Genomic DNA, 13,545 nt, shown 5'->3' with positions numbered 1-13,545 from the left:
TCTCTCTCTCTGGATCTGTTTGTTGTCCCTCTCTCTCTCTCTGGATCTGTTTGTTCTCCCTCTCTCTCTCTCTGGATCTGTTTGTTGTCCCTCTCTCTCTCTCTGGATCTGTTTGTTGTCTCTCTCTCTCTGGATCTGTTTGTTGTCCCTCTCTCTCTCTCTGGATCTGTTTGTTCTCCCTCTCTCTCTCTGGATCTGTTTGTTGTCCCTCTCTCTCTCTCTCTCTGGATCTGTTTGTTGTCCCTCTCTCTCTCTGGATCTGTTTGTTGTCCCTCTCTCTCTCTCTGGATCTGTTTGTTGTCCCTCTCTCTCTCTCTGGATCTGGATCTGTTTGTTGTCCCTCTCTCTCTCTCTCTGGATCTGTTTGTTGTCCCTCTCTCTCTCTCTGGATCTGTTTGTTGTCTCTCTCTCTCTGGATCTGTTTGTTGTCCCTCTCTCTCTGGATCTGTTTGTTGTCCCTCTCTCTCTCTCTGGATCTGTTTGTTGTCCCTCTCTCTCTCTCTGGATCTGTTTGTTGTCCCTCTCTCTCTCTCTGGATCTGTTTGTTGTCCTCTCTCTCTCTCTGGATCTGTTTGTTGTCCCTCTCTCTCTCTCTGGATCTGTTTGTTGTCCCTCTGGATCTCTCTCTCTCTCTGGATCTGTTTGTTGTCCCTCTCTCTCTCTCTCTGGATCTGTTTGTTGTCCCTCTCTCTCTCTCTCTCTGGATCTGTTTGTTGTCTCCTCTCTCTCTCTGGATCTGTTTGTTGTCCCTCTCTCTCTCTGGATCTGTTTGTTGTCCTCTCTCTCTCTGTTTGTTGTCTCTCTGGATCTGTTTGTTCTCCCTCTCTCTCTCTCTGGATCTGTTTGTTGTCCCTCTCTCTCTCTCTCTGTTTGTTGATCTGGATCTTTTGTTGTCCCTCTCTGTTTGTTCTCTCTCTGTATCTGTTTGTTCTCCCTCTCTCTCTCTCTGGATCTGTTTGTTGGATCTGTTTGTTCTCCCTCTCTCTCTCTCTCTGGATCTGTTTGTTGTCCCTCTGGATCTGTTTGTTCTCCCTCTCTCTCTCTCTCTGGATCTGTTTGTTGGATCTGTTTGTTCTCCCTCTCTCTCTCTCTCTGGATCTGTTTGTTCTCCCTCTCTCTCTCTCTCTGGATCTGTTTGTTGTCCCTCTCTCTCTCTCTGGATCTGTTTGTTGTCCCTCTCTCTCTCTCTCTGGATCTGTTTGTTGGATCTGTTTGTTCTCCCTCTCTCTCTCTCTGGATCTGTTTGTTGTCTCTCTCTCTCTCTCTCTGGATCTGTTTGTTGTCCCTCTCTCTCTCTCTGGATCTGTTTGTTGTCCCTCTCTCTCTGGATCTCCCTCTCTCTCTCTGGATCTGTTTGTTGTCCTCTCTCTCTCTCTGGATCTGTTTGTTGTCTCTCTCTGGATCTGTTTGTTGTCCCTCTCTCTCTCTCTCTGGATCTGTTTGTTGTCTCCCTCTCTGGATCTCTTTGTTGTCTCTCTCTCTCTGGATCTGTTTGTTGTCCCTCTCTCTCTCTCTGATCTGTTTGTTGTCCCTCTCTCTCTCTCTGGATCTGTTTGTTGTCCCTCTCTCTCTCTCTCTGGATCTGTTTGTTGTCCCTCTCTCTCTCTCTCTGGATCTGTTTGTTGTCCCTCTCTCTCTCTGGATCTGTTTGTTGTCCTCTCTCTCTCTGGATCTGTTTGTTGTCCCTCTCTCTCTCTCTGGATCTGTTTGTTGTCCCTCTCTCTCTGGATCTGTTTGTTGTCTGGATCTGTTTGTTGTCCTCTCTCTCTCTCTGGATCTGTTTGTTGTCTGGATCTGTTTGTTGTCCCTCTCTCTCTCTCTGGATCTGTTTGTTGTCCCTCTCTCTCTCTGGATCTGTTTGTTGTCCCTCTCTCTCTCTCTGGATCTGTTTGTTGTCTGTTTGTTGTCCCTCTCTCTCTCTGGATCTGTTTGTTGTCCCTCTCTCTCTCTCTGTTTGTTGGATCTGTTTGTTGTCCCTCTCTCTCTCTCTGGATCTGTTTGTTGTCCCTCTCTCTCTCTCTCTGTTTGATCTCCCTCTCTCTCTCTCTGTTTGTTGTCCCTCTCTCTCTCTCTGGATCTGTTTGTTGTCCCTCTCTCTCTCTGGATCTGTTTGTTGTCCCTCTCTCTCTCTCTGGATCTGTTTGTTCTCCCTCTCTCTCTCTCTGGATCTGTTTGTTGTCCCTCTCTGGATCTGTTTGTTCTCTCTCTCTCTCTGGATCTGTTTGTTGTCCCTCTCTCTCTCTCTCTCTCTGGATCTGTTGATCTGTTTGTTCTCCCTCTCTCTCTCTCTCTGGATCTGTTTGTTGGATCTGTTTGTTGTCTCTCTCTCTCTCTGGATCTGTTTGTTGTCCCTCTCTCTCTCTCTGGATCTGTTTGTTCTCCCTCTCTCTCTCTCTCTCTGGATCTGTTTGTTGTCCCTCTCTCTCTCTCTCTGGATCTGTTTGTTGTCCCTCTCTCTCTCTGGATCTGTTTGTTGTCCCTCCCTCTCTCTCTGGATCTGTTTGTTCTCCCTCTCTTTCTCTCTGGATCTGTTTGTTGGATCTGTTTGTTGTCCCTCTCTCTCTCTCTGGATCTGTTTGTTGTCCCTCTCTCTCTCTCTGGATCTGTTTGTTGTCCCTCTCTCTCTCTGGATCTGTTTGTTCTCCCTCTCTCTCTCTCTGGATCTGTTTGTTGTCCCTCTCTCTCTCTGGATCTGTTTGTTGTCCCTCTCTCTCTCTCTGGATCTGTTTGTTGTCCCTCTCTCTCTCTCTCTCTGGATCTGTTTGTTGTCCCTCTCTCTCTCTCTGGATCTGTTTGTTGTCCCTCTCTCTCTCTGGATCTGTTTGTTGTCCCTCTCTCTCTCTGGATCTGTTTGTTGTCCCTCTCTCTCTCTCTGGATCTGTTTGTTGTCCCTCTCTCTCTCTCTGGATCTGTTTGTTGTCCCTCTCTCTCTCTCTGGATCTGTTTGTTGTCCCTCTCTCTCTCTCTGGATCTGTTTGTTGTCCCTCTCTCTCTCTCTCTGGATCTGTTTGTTGTCCCTCTCTCTCTCTCTCTGGATCTGTTTGTTGGATCTGTTTGTTGTCCCTCTCTCTCTCTCTGGATCTGTTTGTTGTCCCTCTCTCTCTCTCTCTGGATCTGTTTGTTCTCCCTCTCTCTCTCTCTCTGGATCTGTTTGTTGGATCTGTTTGTTGTCCCTCTCTCTCTCTCTGGATCTGTTTGTTGTCCCTCTCTCTCTCTCTGGATCTGTTTGTTGTCCCTCTCTCTCTCTCTGGATCTGTTTGTTGTCCCTCTCTCTCTCTCTCTGTTTGTTGGATCTGGATCTGTTTGTTGTCCCTCTCTCTGTTTGTTGTCCCTCTCTGGATCTGTTTGTTCCCTCCCTCTCTGGATCTGTTTGTTGGATCTCTCTGGATCTGTTTGTTGTCCCTCTCTCTCTCTCTCTGGATCTGTTTGTTGTCCCTCTCTCTCTCTCTGGATCTGTTTGTTCTCCCTCCTCTCTCTCTCTCTCTCTGGATCTGTTTGTTGGATCTGTTTGTTGTCCCTCTCTCTCTCTCTGGATCTGTTTGTTGTCCCTCTCTCTCTCTCTGGATCTGTTTGTTGTCCCTCTCTCTCTCTCTCTGGATCTGTTTGTTGTCCCTCTCTCTCTCTCTGGATCTGTTTGTTGTCCCTCTCTCTCTCTCTCTGGATCTGTTTGATCTGTTTGTTGGATCTGTTTGTTGTCCTCTCTCTCTCTCTCTCTGGATCTGTTTGTTGTCCCTCTCTCTCTCTCTGGATCTGTTTGTTGTTTGTTGTCCTCTCTCTCTCTGGATCTGTTTGTTGTCTCTCTGTTTGTTCTCCCTCTCTCTCTCTGGATCTGTTTGTTGGATCTGTTTGTTGTCCTCTCTCTGGATCTGTTTGTTGTCCCTCTCTCTCTCTGGATCTCTTGTTTGTTCTGGATCTGTTTGTTCCCTCTCTCTCTCTCTCTGGATCTGTTTGTTGTCCCTCTCTCTCTCTCTGGATCTGTTTGTTCTCCCTCTCTCTCTCTCTGGATCTGTTTGTTGTCCCTCTCTCTCTCTCTGGATCTGTTTGTTGTCCCTCTCTCTCTCTCTGGATCTGTTTGTTGTCCCTCTCTCTCTCTCTGGATCTGTTTGTTGTCCCCTCTCTCTCTGGATCTGGATCTGTTTGTTGTCCCTCTCTCTCTCTGGATCTGTTTGTTGTCTGTTTGTTGTCCCTCTCTCTCTCTCTCTGGATCTGTTTGTTTTGTTGTCCCTCTCTCTCTCTCTGGATCTGTTTGTTGTCCCTCTCTCTCTGGATCTGTTTGTTCTCCCTCTCTCTCTCTGGATCTTTGTTTGTTTGTCCCTCTCTCTCTCTCTCTCTCTGGATCTGTTTGTTGTCCCTCTCTCTCTCTCTGGATCTGTTTGTTGTCCCTCTCTCTCTCTCTGGATCTGTTTGTTGTCCCTCTCTCTCTCTCTGGATCTGTTTGTTCCCTCCTCTCTCTCTGGATCTGTTTGGATCTGTTTGTTGTCCCTCTCTCTCTCTCTCTGGATCTGTTTGTTGTCCCTCTCTCTCTCTCTGGATCTGTTTGTTGTCCCTCTGTTTGTTGTCCCTCTCTCTCTCTCTGGATCTGTTTGTTGTCCCTCTCTCTCTCTCTGGATCTGTTTGTTGTCCCTCTCTCTCTCTGTTGGATCTGTTTGTTCTCCCTCTCTCTCTCTCTGGATCTGTTTGTTGTCCCTCTCTCTCTCTCTGGATCTGTTTGTTGGATCTGTTTGTTGTCCCTCTCTCTCTCTGGATCTGTTTGTTCTCCCTTTGGATCTGTTTGATCTGTCTCTCTCTCTGGATCTGTTTGTTGTCCCTCTCTCTCTCTCTGGATCTGTTTGTTGTCTGGATCTGTTTGTTGTCCCTCTCTCTCTCTCTGGATCTGTTTGTTGTCCCTCTCTCTCTCTCTGGATCTGTTTGTTGTCCCTCTCTCTCTCTCTGTTTGTTGTCTGGATCTGTTTGTTGTCCCTCTCTCTGTTTGTTGTCTCTCTGGATCTGTTTGTGTCCTCTGGATCTGTTTGTTGTCTCCTCTCTCTCTCTCTGGATCTGTTTGTTGTCCCTCTCCTCTGGATCTCTCTCTCTCTGGATCTGTTTGTTGTCCCTCTCTCTCTCTCTGGATCTGTTTGTTGTCCCTCTCTCTCTCTCTGGATCTGTTTGTTGTCCCTCTCTCTCTGGATCTGTTTGTTGTCCCTCTCTCTCTCTCTCTCTGGATCTGTTTGTTGTCTCTCTCTCTGGATCTGTTTGTTGTCCCTCTCTCTCTCTCTGGATCTGTTTGTTGTCCCTCTCTCTCTCTCTGGATCTGTTTGTTGGATCTGTTTGTTGTCCTCTCTCTCTCTCTGGATCTGTTTGTTTGTCCCTCTCTCTCTCTCTGGATCTGTTTGTTGTCCCTCTCTCTCTCTCTCTGTTTGTTGTCCTCTCTCTCTCTCTGGATCTGTTTGTTGTCCTCTCTCTCTCTCTCTCTGGATCTGTTTGTTGTCCCTCTCTCTCTCTCTGGATCTGTTTGTTGTCCCTCTCTCTCTCTCTGGATCTGTTTGTTCTCCCTCTGGATCTGTTTGTTGTCCTCTGTTTGTTCTCTCTCTGGATCTGTTTGTTGTCCCTCTCTCTCTCTCTGGATCTGTTTGTTGTCCCTCTCTCTCTCTCTGGATCTGTTTGTTGTCCCTCTCTCTCTCTCTCTGGATCTGTTTGTTGTCTGTTTGTTGTCCCTCTCTCTCTCTGGATCTGTTTGTTGTCCCTCTCTCTCTCTGGATCTGTTTGTTGTCCCTCTCTCTCTCTCTGTTTGTTCTCCCTCTCTCTCTGGATCTGTTTGTTGTCTGTTTGTTGTCCTCTCTCTCTCTCTGGATCTGTTTGTTCTCCTCTCTCTCTCTTGTTGTCTGTTTGATCTGTTTGTTTGTTCTCTCTCTCTCTCTCTGTTTGTTGTCCCTCTCTCTCTCTCTGGATCTGTTTGTTGGATCTGTTTGTTGTCCTCTCTCTCTCTGGATCTGTTTGTTGTCCCTCTCTCTCTCTCTGGATCTGTTTGTTGTCCCTCTCTCTCTCTGGATCTGTTTGTTCTCTCCTCTCTGGATCTGTTTGTTCTCTCTCTGGATCTGTTTGTTGTCCCTCTCTCTCTCTGGATCTGTTTGGATCTGTTTGTTGGATCTGTTTCTCTGGATCTGTTTGTTGTCCCTCTCTCTCTCTCTGGATCTGTTTGTTGGATCCCTCTCTCTCTCTCTGGATCTGTTTGTTGTCCCTCTCTCTCTCTCTGGATCTGTTTGTTGTCCCCTCTCTCTCTCTCTGGATCTGTTTGTTGTCCCTCTCTCTCTCTCTCTGTTTGTTCTCCCTCTCCTCTCTCTCTCTGGATCTGTTTGTTGTCCCTCTCTCTCTCTCTGGATCTGTTTGTTGTCTCTCTCTCTCTCTCTCTTTCTCTCTGGATCTGTTTGTTGTCCCTCTCTCTCTCTCTGGATCTGTTTGTTGTCCCTCTCTCTCTCTCTCTGGATCTGTTTGTTGTCCCTCTCTCTCTCTCTGGATCTGTTTGTTGTCCCTCTCTCTCTCTGGATCTGTTTGTTGTCCCTCTCTCTCTCTCTGGATCTGTTTGTTGTCCCTCTCTCTCTCTCTCTGGATCTGTTTGTTGTCCCTCTCCTCTCTCTCTGGATCTGTTTGTTGTCCCTCTCTCTCTCTTTGTTGTCCCTCTGGATCTGTTTGTTGTCTCTCTCTCTCTCTGGATCTGTTTGTTGTCCTCTCTCTCTCTCTGGATCTGTTTGTTGTCCCTCTCTCTCTGGATCTGTTTGTTGTCCCTCCTCTCTCTCTCTCTGGATCTGTTTGTTGTCCCTCCCTCTCTCTCTGGATCTGTTTGTTCTCCCTCTCTTTCTCTCTGGATCTGTTTGTTGGATCTGTTTGTTGTCCCTCTCTCTGGATCTGTTTGTTGTCCCTCTCTCTCTGTCTGGATCTGTTTGTTGTCCCTCTCTCTGGATCTGTTTGTTGTCTGGATCTGTTTGTTGTCCCTCTCTCTCTCTCTGGATCTGTTTGTTGTCCCTCTCTCTCTCTCTCTCTGTTTGTTCTGTTTCTTCTGGATCTGTTTGTTGTCCCTCTCTCTCTCTGGATCTGTTTGTTGTCCCTCTCTCTCTCTGGATCTGTTTGTTGTCCCTCTCTCTCTCTGGATCTGTTTGTTGTCCCTCTCTCTCTCTCTCTGGATCTGTTTGTTGTCCCTCTCTCTCTCTCTGGATCTGTTTGTTGTCCCTCTCTCTCTCTCTGGATCTGTTTGTTGTCCCTCTCTCTCTCTGTTTGTTGTCCCTGGATCTGTTTGTTGTCCCTCTCTCTCTCTCTGGATCTGTTTGTTGTCCCTCTCTCTCTCTCTGGATCTGTTTGTTGTCTGGGATCTGTTTGTTGTCCCTCTCTCTCTCTCTGGATCTGTTTGTTGTCCCTCTCTCTCTCTGGATCTGTTTGTTGTCCCTCTGGATCTGTTTGTTGTCCCTCTCTCTCTCTGGATCTGTTTGTTGTCACTCTCTCTCTCTCTGGATCTGTTTGTTGTCCCTCTCTCTCTCTCTGGATCTGTTTGTTGTCCCTCTCTCTCTCTCTGTTTGGATCTGTTTGTTGTCCCTCTCTCTCTCTCTGGATCTGTTTGTTGTCCCTCTCTCTCTCTCTCTGGATCTGTTTGTTGTCCCTCTCTCTCTCTGGATCTGTTTGATCTGTTTGTTGTCCCTCTCTCTCTCTCTCTCTGGATCTGTTTGTTGTCCCTCTCTCTCTCTCTGATCTGTTTGTTGTCCCTCTCTCTCTCTCTGTTTGTTCTCCTCTCTCTTCTCTCTCTGGATCTGTTTGTTGGATCTGTTTGTTGTCCCTCTCTCTCTCTCTCTGGATCTCTCTCTCTCTCTGGATCTGTTTGTTGTCCCTCTCTCTCTCTCTGGATCTGTTTGTTGGATCTGTTTGTTCTCCTCTCTGGTTTGTTCTCCCTCTCTCTCTGGATCTGTTTGTTGTCTCTCTCTGGATCTGTTTGTTGTCCCTCTCTCTCTCTCTGGATCTGTTTGTTGTCCTCTCTCTCTCTCTGGATCTGTTTGTTGTCCCTCTCTCTCTCTCTGGATCTGTTTGTTGTCCCTCTCTCTCTCTCTGGATCTGTTTGTCTGTCCCTCTCCTCTCTGGATCTGTTTGTTGTCCCTCTCTGGATCTGTTTGTTGTCCCTCTCTCTCTCTGTGGATCTGTTTGTTGTCCTCTCTCTCTCTGGATCCCTCTCTCTCTCTCTGGATCTGTTTGTTGTCCTCTCTCTCTCTCTCTGGATCTGTTTGTTGTCCCTCTCTCTCTCTCTGGATCTGTTTGTTGTCCCTCTCTCTCTGGATCTGTTTGTTGTCTCTGGATCTGTTTGTTGTCCCTCTCTCTCTCTCTGGATCTGTTTGTTGTCCCTCTCTCTGGATCTGTTTGTTGTCCCTCTCTCTCTGGATCTGTTTGTTGTCCCTCTCTCTCTCTGGATCTGTTTGTTGTCTGTTTGTTGTCCCTCTCTCTCTCTCTCTGGATCTGTTTGTTGTCCCTCTCTCTCTCTGGATCTGTTTGTTGTCCTCTCTCTCTCTCTGGGATCTGTTTGTTGTCCCTCTCTCTCTCTCTGGATCTGTTTGTTCTGTTTGTTCTGTCCCTCTCTCTCTCTGGATCTGTTTGTTGTCCCTCTCTCTCTCTCTGGATCTGTTTGTTGTCTCTCTCTCTGGATCTGTTTGTTGTCCCTCTCTCTCTCTCTGGATCTGTTTGTTGTCCCTCTCTCTCTCTCTGGATCTGTTTGTTGTCCCTCCCTCTCTCTCTGGATCTGTTTGTTCTCCCTCTCTTTCTCTCTGGATCTGTTTGTTGGATCTGTTTGTTGTCCCTCTCTCTGGATCTGTTTGTTGTCCCTCTCTCTCTGTCTGGATCTGTTTGTTGTCCCTCTCTCTCTCTGGATCTGTTTGTTGTCCCTCTCTCTCTCCCTCTCTCTCTGGATCTGTTTGTTCTCTCTCTCTCTCTGGATCTGTTTGTTGTCTCTGGATCTGTTTGTTGTCCCTCTCTCTCTCTCTCTGATCTGTCTCTCTCTCTCTCTCTGGATCTGTTTGTTCTCTCTCTCTCTGGATCTCTCTGGATCTGTTTGTTCTCTCTCTCTCTCTCTGGATCTGTTTGTTCTGGATCTGTTTGTTCTCTGTTTGTTGTCCCTCTCTCTCTGGATCTGTTTGTTGTCTCTGGATCTGTTTGTTGTCCCTCTCTCTCTCTGGATCTGTTTGTTGTCCTCTCTCTCTCTCTGGATCTGTTTGTTGTCCCTCTCTCTCTCTCTGGATCTGTTTGTTGTCCCTCTCTCTCTCTCTCTCTGGATCTGTTTGTTCTCTCTCTCTCTGGATCTGTTTGTTCTCTCTCTCTCTGGATCTGTTTGTTGGATCTGTTTGTTGTCCCTCTCTCTCTCTCTCTCTGGATCTGTTTGTTCTCTCTCTCTCTCTGGATCTGTTTGTTGTCCCTCTCTCTCTCTCTGGATCTGTTTGTTGTCCCTCTCTCTCTCTGGATCTGTTTGTTGTCCCTCTCTCTCTCTCTCTGGATCTGTTTGTTGTCCCTCTCTCTCTCTCTCTCTGGATCTGTTTGTTGTCCCTCTCTCTCTCTCTCTGGATCTGTTTGTTGTCTCTCTCTCTCTGGATCTGTTTGTTGTCCCTCCCTCTCTCTGGATCAGTTTGTATGCCAATTTGTATGCCAATCGTAAAACAGTATATTCACCCTACACTTCCCTCTTATTTCCAGGTAGAAGGAGCTGCCTATGTCGGCTCGTTTGTGTGGAAATCTCGTAGTATTGGCATGTGGAACAACTCGCGTGGGGAGAACATGCTGGACAGTGGAGCTCCATTCTATGACACATACCAGACCTCTGATGGGAAATACATGGCTGTCGGGGCTATTGAGACACAGTTCTATAACCAGCTCATCCATGGTCAGTTTTGCTCAACTTTACTTTCACTGATTGTCTTATTTTCTTTCTCTCCTGCTTCTCTCTCTTGCTTGTCTTCCTCCTGCTTCTCTCTCTTGCTTGTCTTCCTCCTGCTCCTCTCCTGCTTCTCTCTCTTGCTTGTCTTCCTCCTGCTTCTCTCTCTTGCTTGTCTTCCTCCTGCTTCTCTCTCTTGCTTGTCTTCCTCCTGCTTCTCTCTCTTGCTTGTCTTTCTCCTGCTGCTCTCCTGCTTCTCTCTCTTGCTTGTCTTCCTCCTGCTCCTCTCCTGCTTCTCTCTCTTGCTTGTCTTCCTCCTGCTTCTCTCTCTTGCCTGTCTTCCTCCTGCTTCTCTCTCTTGCTTGTCTTTCTCCTGCTTCTCCTGCTTCTCTCTCTTGCTTGTCTTTCTCCTGCTCCTCTCCTGCTTCTCTCTCTTGCTTGTCTTTCTCCTGCTCCTCTCCTGCTTCTCTCTCTTGCTTGTCTTTCTCCTGCTCCTCTCCTGCTTCTCTCTCTTGCTTGTCTTCCTCCTGCTCCTCTACCGCTTCTCCTAACTGTGTCCAGGCAGGCTGATCAGCATCTCTGCAGATTATCCCCCTCCTTCCCTCCCCTGACATACTGAGCACATCTAACAGTCTGTCATGTATAATGCATATTACACACACATGCAAACACATCATGCACAGCAAGATACTGCAAACAACACTCACGCCATTCTTTTTCATGTAACCGTCTTGCAGCTGTGAATATCAATTTTTAAAAACTGGACAGATGCAGTGCCTTCAGAACGTATTCACACCCTTTACCTTTTTCATGTTGTTGTGTTACAGCCTTAATTTAAAATCAATTAAATATAGTTTTTTTTTAACACAAGGCCTAATCTACACGGTTGTTTACCAAGAAGACGGTGAATGTTCCTGAGTGGCCGAGTTACAGTTTTGACTTAAATCTGCTTGAAAATCTTTAGCAAAACCTGAAAATGGTTGTGTAGCAATGATCAACAACCAATTTGACAGAGCGTGAAGAATTTTTAAAAGAATAATGGGCAAATGTTTCACAATCCAGGTGTGGAAAGCTCTTAGAGTAATCACTGTCAAAGGTGCTCCTACAAAGTATTGAATCGGGTGTGATGAGATTTCTGTATTTCATTTTTAATAAATTTGCCAAGATGTCTAGAAACATGTTGTCTTTATGGGGTATTGTGTGTAGATGGGTGAGGGAATAACGTACTTAAATTCAGGCTGTAACACAAGAAAATGTGGAATAAGTCAACGGGTATGAATACTTTCTGTAGACACTGTAAATACCCACAGGACACCTCTTGATTAACTCATTTGTGTTTGTTTAAAGATTTCTCTAAACTCTAAAATAATGTGCCTCATTCTCACACAGCTTGAATTGACACTCCATTCTTTTTGAACCAGATAAAAGGAATATCAATGATTTAACCTTTCTGTAATGTCAAACATTGATGGGTGCTTGTTCATTACATATGAAATGGGTTTGAATAGATATTACTTCTCTTTCCTGTCGTCACTATCTGGGCAGGTGGCAAAGTCATAAACCCCAACTATTTTTTACAACATTCTGTTCTTAATATCTGATTTTAAATCTAACCTTAACTTTAAAAAAATAAATCTAATGTTTTAAGATGTAGCTATTTTTTTTACTTTGCCACATCGAGTGGGAACCTATTTCCTCGACTGCATCCATATCTCTGTGTTACTCATATCACATCATTTGCATATCATCTTTTCTAGGCCTGGGATTAGATGCTGCCAACCTTCCTCCCCAGATGAGCTTCTCTGATTGGCCAGTGGTGAGGCAGATCTTCACTAAGCAGTTTGCGACTAAGACACAGGAGGAGTGGGGTCACGTGTTCGACGGAAAGGACGCCTGTGTGACTCCCGTACTCTCTCTGGACGAAGTGATCTCCCACCCCCATAACCAGGAGAGGGCCTCCTTCCACAGGGACGCCCAGGGGGAGGTGACTCCGAGCCCCGCACCTGTCCTGTCCCGTACCCCTGCTGACCCCTGCCTGGCCCAGGACCCCCTTATAGGGGAACACACACGCCCCGTTCTAGAGGAGTTTGGCTTCAAACTAGCAGAGGTAGACCAGTTGCTCTCAGCTGGTATTATTGAGTGTAACGTAGCCAAAGCACGGTTGTAGCCAGGCCTTTCTTCTTCTCCTGCCTCTCTCCTCTTCCCTCCGTCCCTTTGTCCTTCTTTAAGAAAAACACCCCGGCTCTCCAATGTACACTTTAATGTTTATAAGTTGGACAACCGTCTTTGATACATGGTGTGCCATGCTGGATGGATTAGCTATTCAATCATTAAGTACTTGGAGCCCTTGGATAAATCGCACTGCAAATGCAATTCATTCATATAATTGTTATTATTATATGTAACTTACATGTGTTTGTAGTAATGGCTTCCCTCTGACATGCAATAATTGCTTCAGTAGAATGTCTTCCACCTACTGCAAGCCCTGTCGCCTTTGTAAGTGTTTGGACTGTAAAGCACTTAATTGTAATTGATGTAATTATGTTGATAGCTAGATAGCAATGACAATATGTCAGTCATTACTAGAGGAAGGTAAAGCAAAAGGAGGCGGAGAGAATGATGACCCTTGACTGTAAGTACTCTTTCATATCAGTTATTACCTGTGTCCAAGGGTTTGTGATTAATTTTTACATGATCAAATCAAATGTTATTGGTCACATTCGCCGAATACAGCAGGTGGAGACTTTACAATGGAATGCTTACTTACGATCCCATTCCCAACAATGCAAAGTTCAAAAGTAAGACAAATATTTTCTAAATAAAGAAATAGTAACACAATAAAAAAACAACGAGGCTGTATACAAGGAGTGCCAGTACCGAATACATTAACGTGTCATAATGTGCCTCTGAATAGTCTTTGTAATTCTATAAATATGGTGAGAAATTATTCTCAGCTGTTGACTGAAGTGCCTGTATTTTATCTTGAATGTTTTCAAAGATGGATGGGCACCCCATTAATAATATTTCTTGACAATTTGTATTAAAATGCTTCAATTAAAGTCATGTTTCTTTTTTATTGTATTTTGTAGTACAGCTGTTAGATCAATTGAATGCATGATGTTCAGAAACCTAGAATTACATTTGATAATTGAAGTATCACCCAAAGCTATAGATACAGCTCTTCAAATCAGGAATGTCATTTACTTCAGGCATATAGACACACACACAGTACATTCAGAAAGTATTCAGACCCCTTCACCTTTCCAGCATAATTAATGTTCTAATCGTGATGGACCACATTGATAAGAATGTTCACTTCCTCCACTCAAAGTGGTCTAGCACGTGACCGTACCTAGCCCTCACTCATTGGTATTTTTAACTCTGGAACACAATGTATCTATGTTAGTGACCCTAGGACTCGGGGTCTGGTGAGAATGTGGCCTTTAAATCTGTCTGACGCCTCCCTAGGTTCCTCTGACGTGGGCGGCGGGCATGGTTCCCATGAGAACTCCTGGGAATTGCCTCAATGTCTCACATGACTGAGGCAGGGCAACTAGCTAGTGTCTCATGACAAATACTAACAACGTTTTAGAATTTTAATACATAGAGGAAATAACTTGCTCAACTGCCACGGGTACAGTCTTGTCTTTGGGCATCCAGTTAATGCATCCAGG

At 45.7% G+C, this 13,545-nt stretch overlaps 1 protein-coding gene across 3 annotated transcripts in view; it reads left to right on the top strand.

Annotated features, from left to right (window-relative positions):
- amacr (alpha-methylacyl-CoA racemase) overlaps positions 1–12,930 on the top strand; it is a 74,402-nt gene extending 61,472 nt beyond the window's left edge. For all 3 annotated transcript variants that reach the window (XM_046369783.1, XM_046369781.1, XM_046369782.1), the window contains 2 exons: positions 9,694–9,880; positions 11,629–12,930. In XM_046369783.1, the coding sequence (XP_046225739.1) occupies positions 9,694–9,880; positions 11,629–12,038 (597 nt within the window). In that variant the 3' untranslated portion in view covers positions 12,039–12,930. The remainder of the gene's footprint in view (positions 1–9,693; positions 9,881–11,628) is intronic.
- The last annotated feature ends 615 nt before the right edge of the window (positions 12,931–13,545 follow it).

The sequence above is a fragment of the Oncorhynchus gorbuscha genome, linkage group LG11 (assembly GCF_021184085.1).
Source record: "Oncorhynchus gorbuscha isolate QuinsamMale2020 ecotype Even-year linkage group LG11, OgorEven_v1.0, whole genome shotgun sequence".
NCBI lineage: Eukaryota > Metazoa > Chordata > Actinopteri > Salmoniformes > Salmonidae > Oncorhynchus > Oncorhynchus gorbuscha.
The sequence above is the reverse complement of the archived record's forward strand: the minus strand, read 5'-3'. Positions and strand labels throughout refer to the sequence as shown.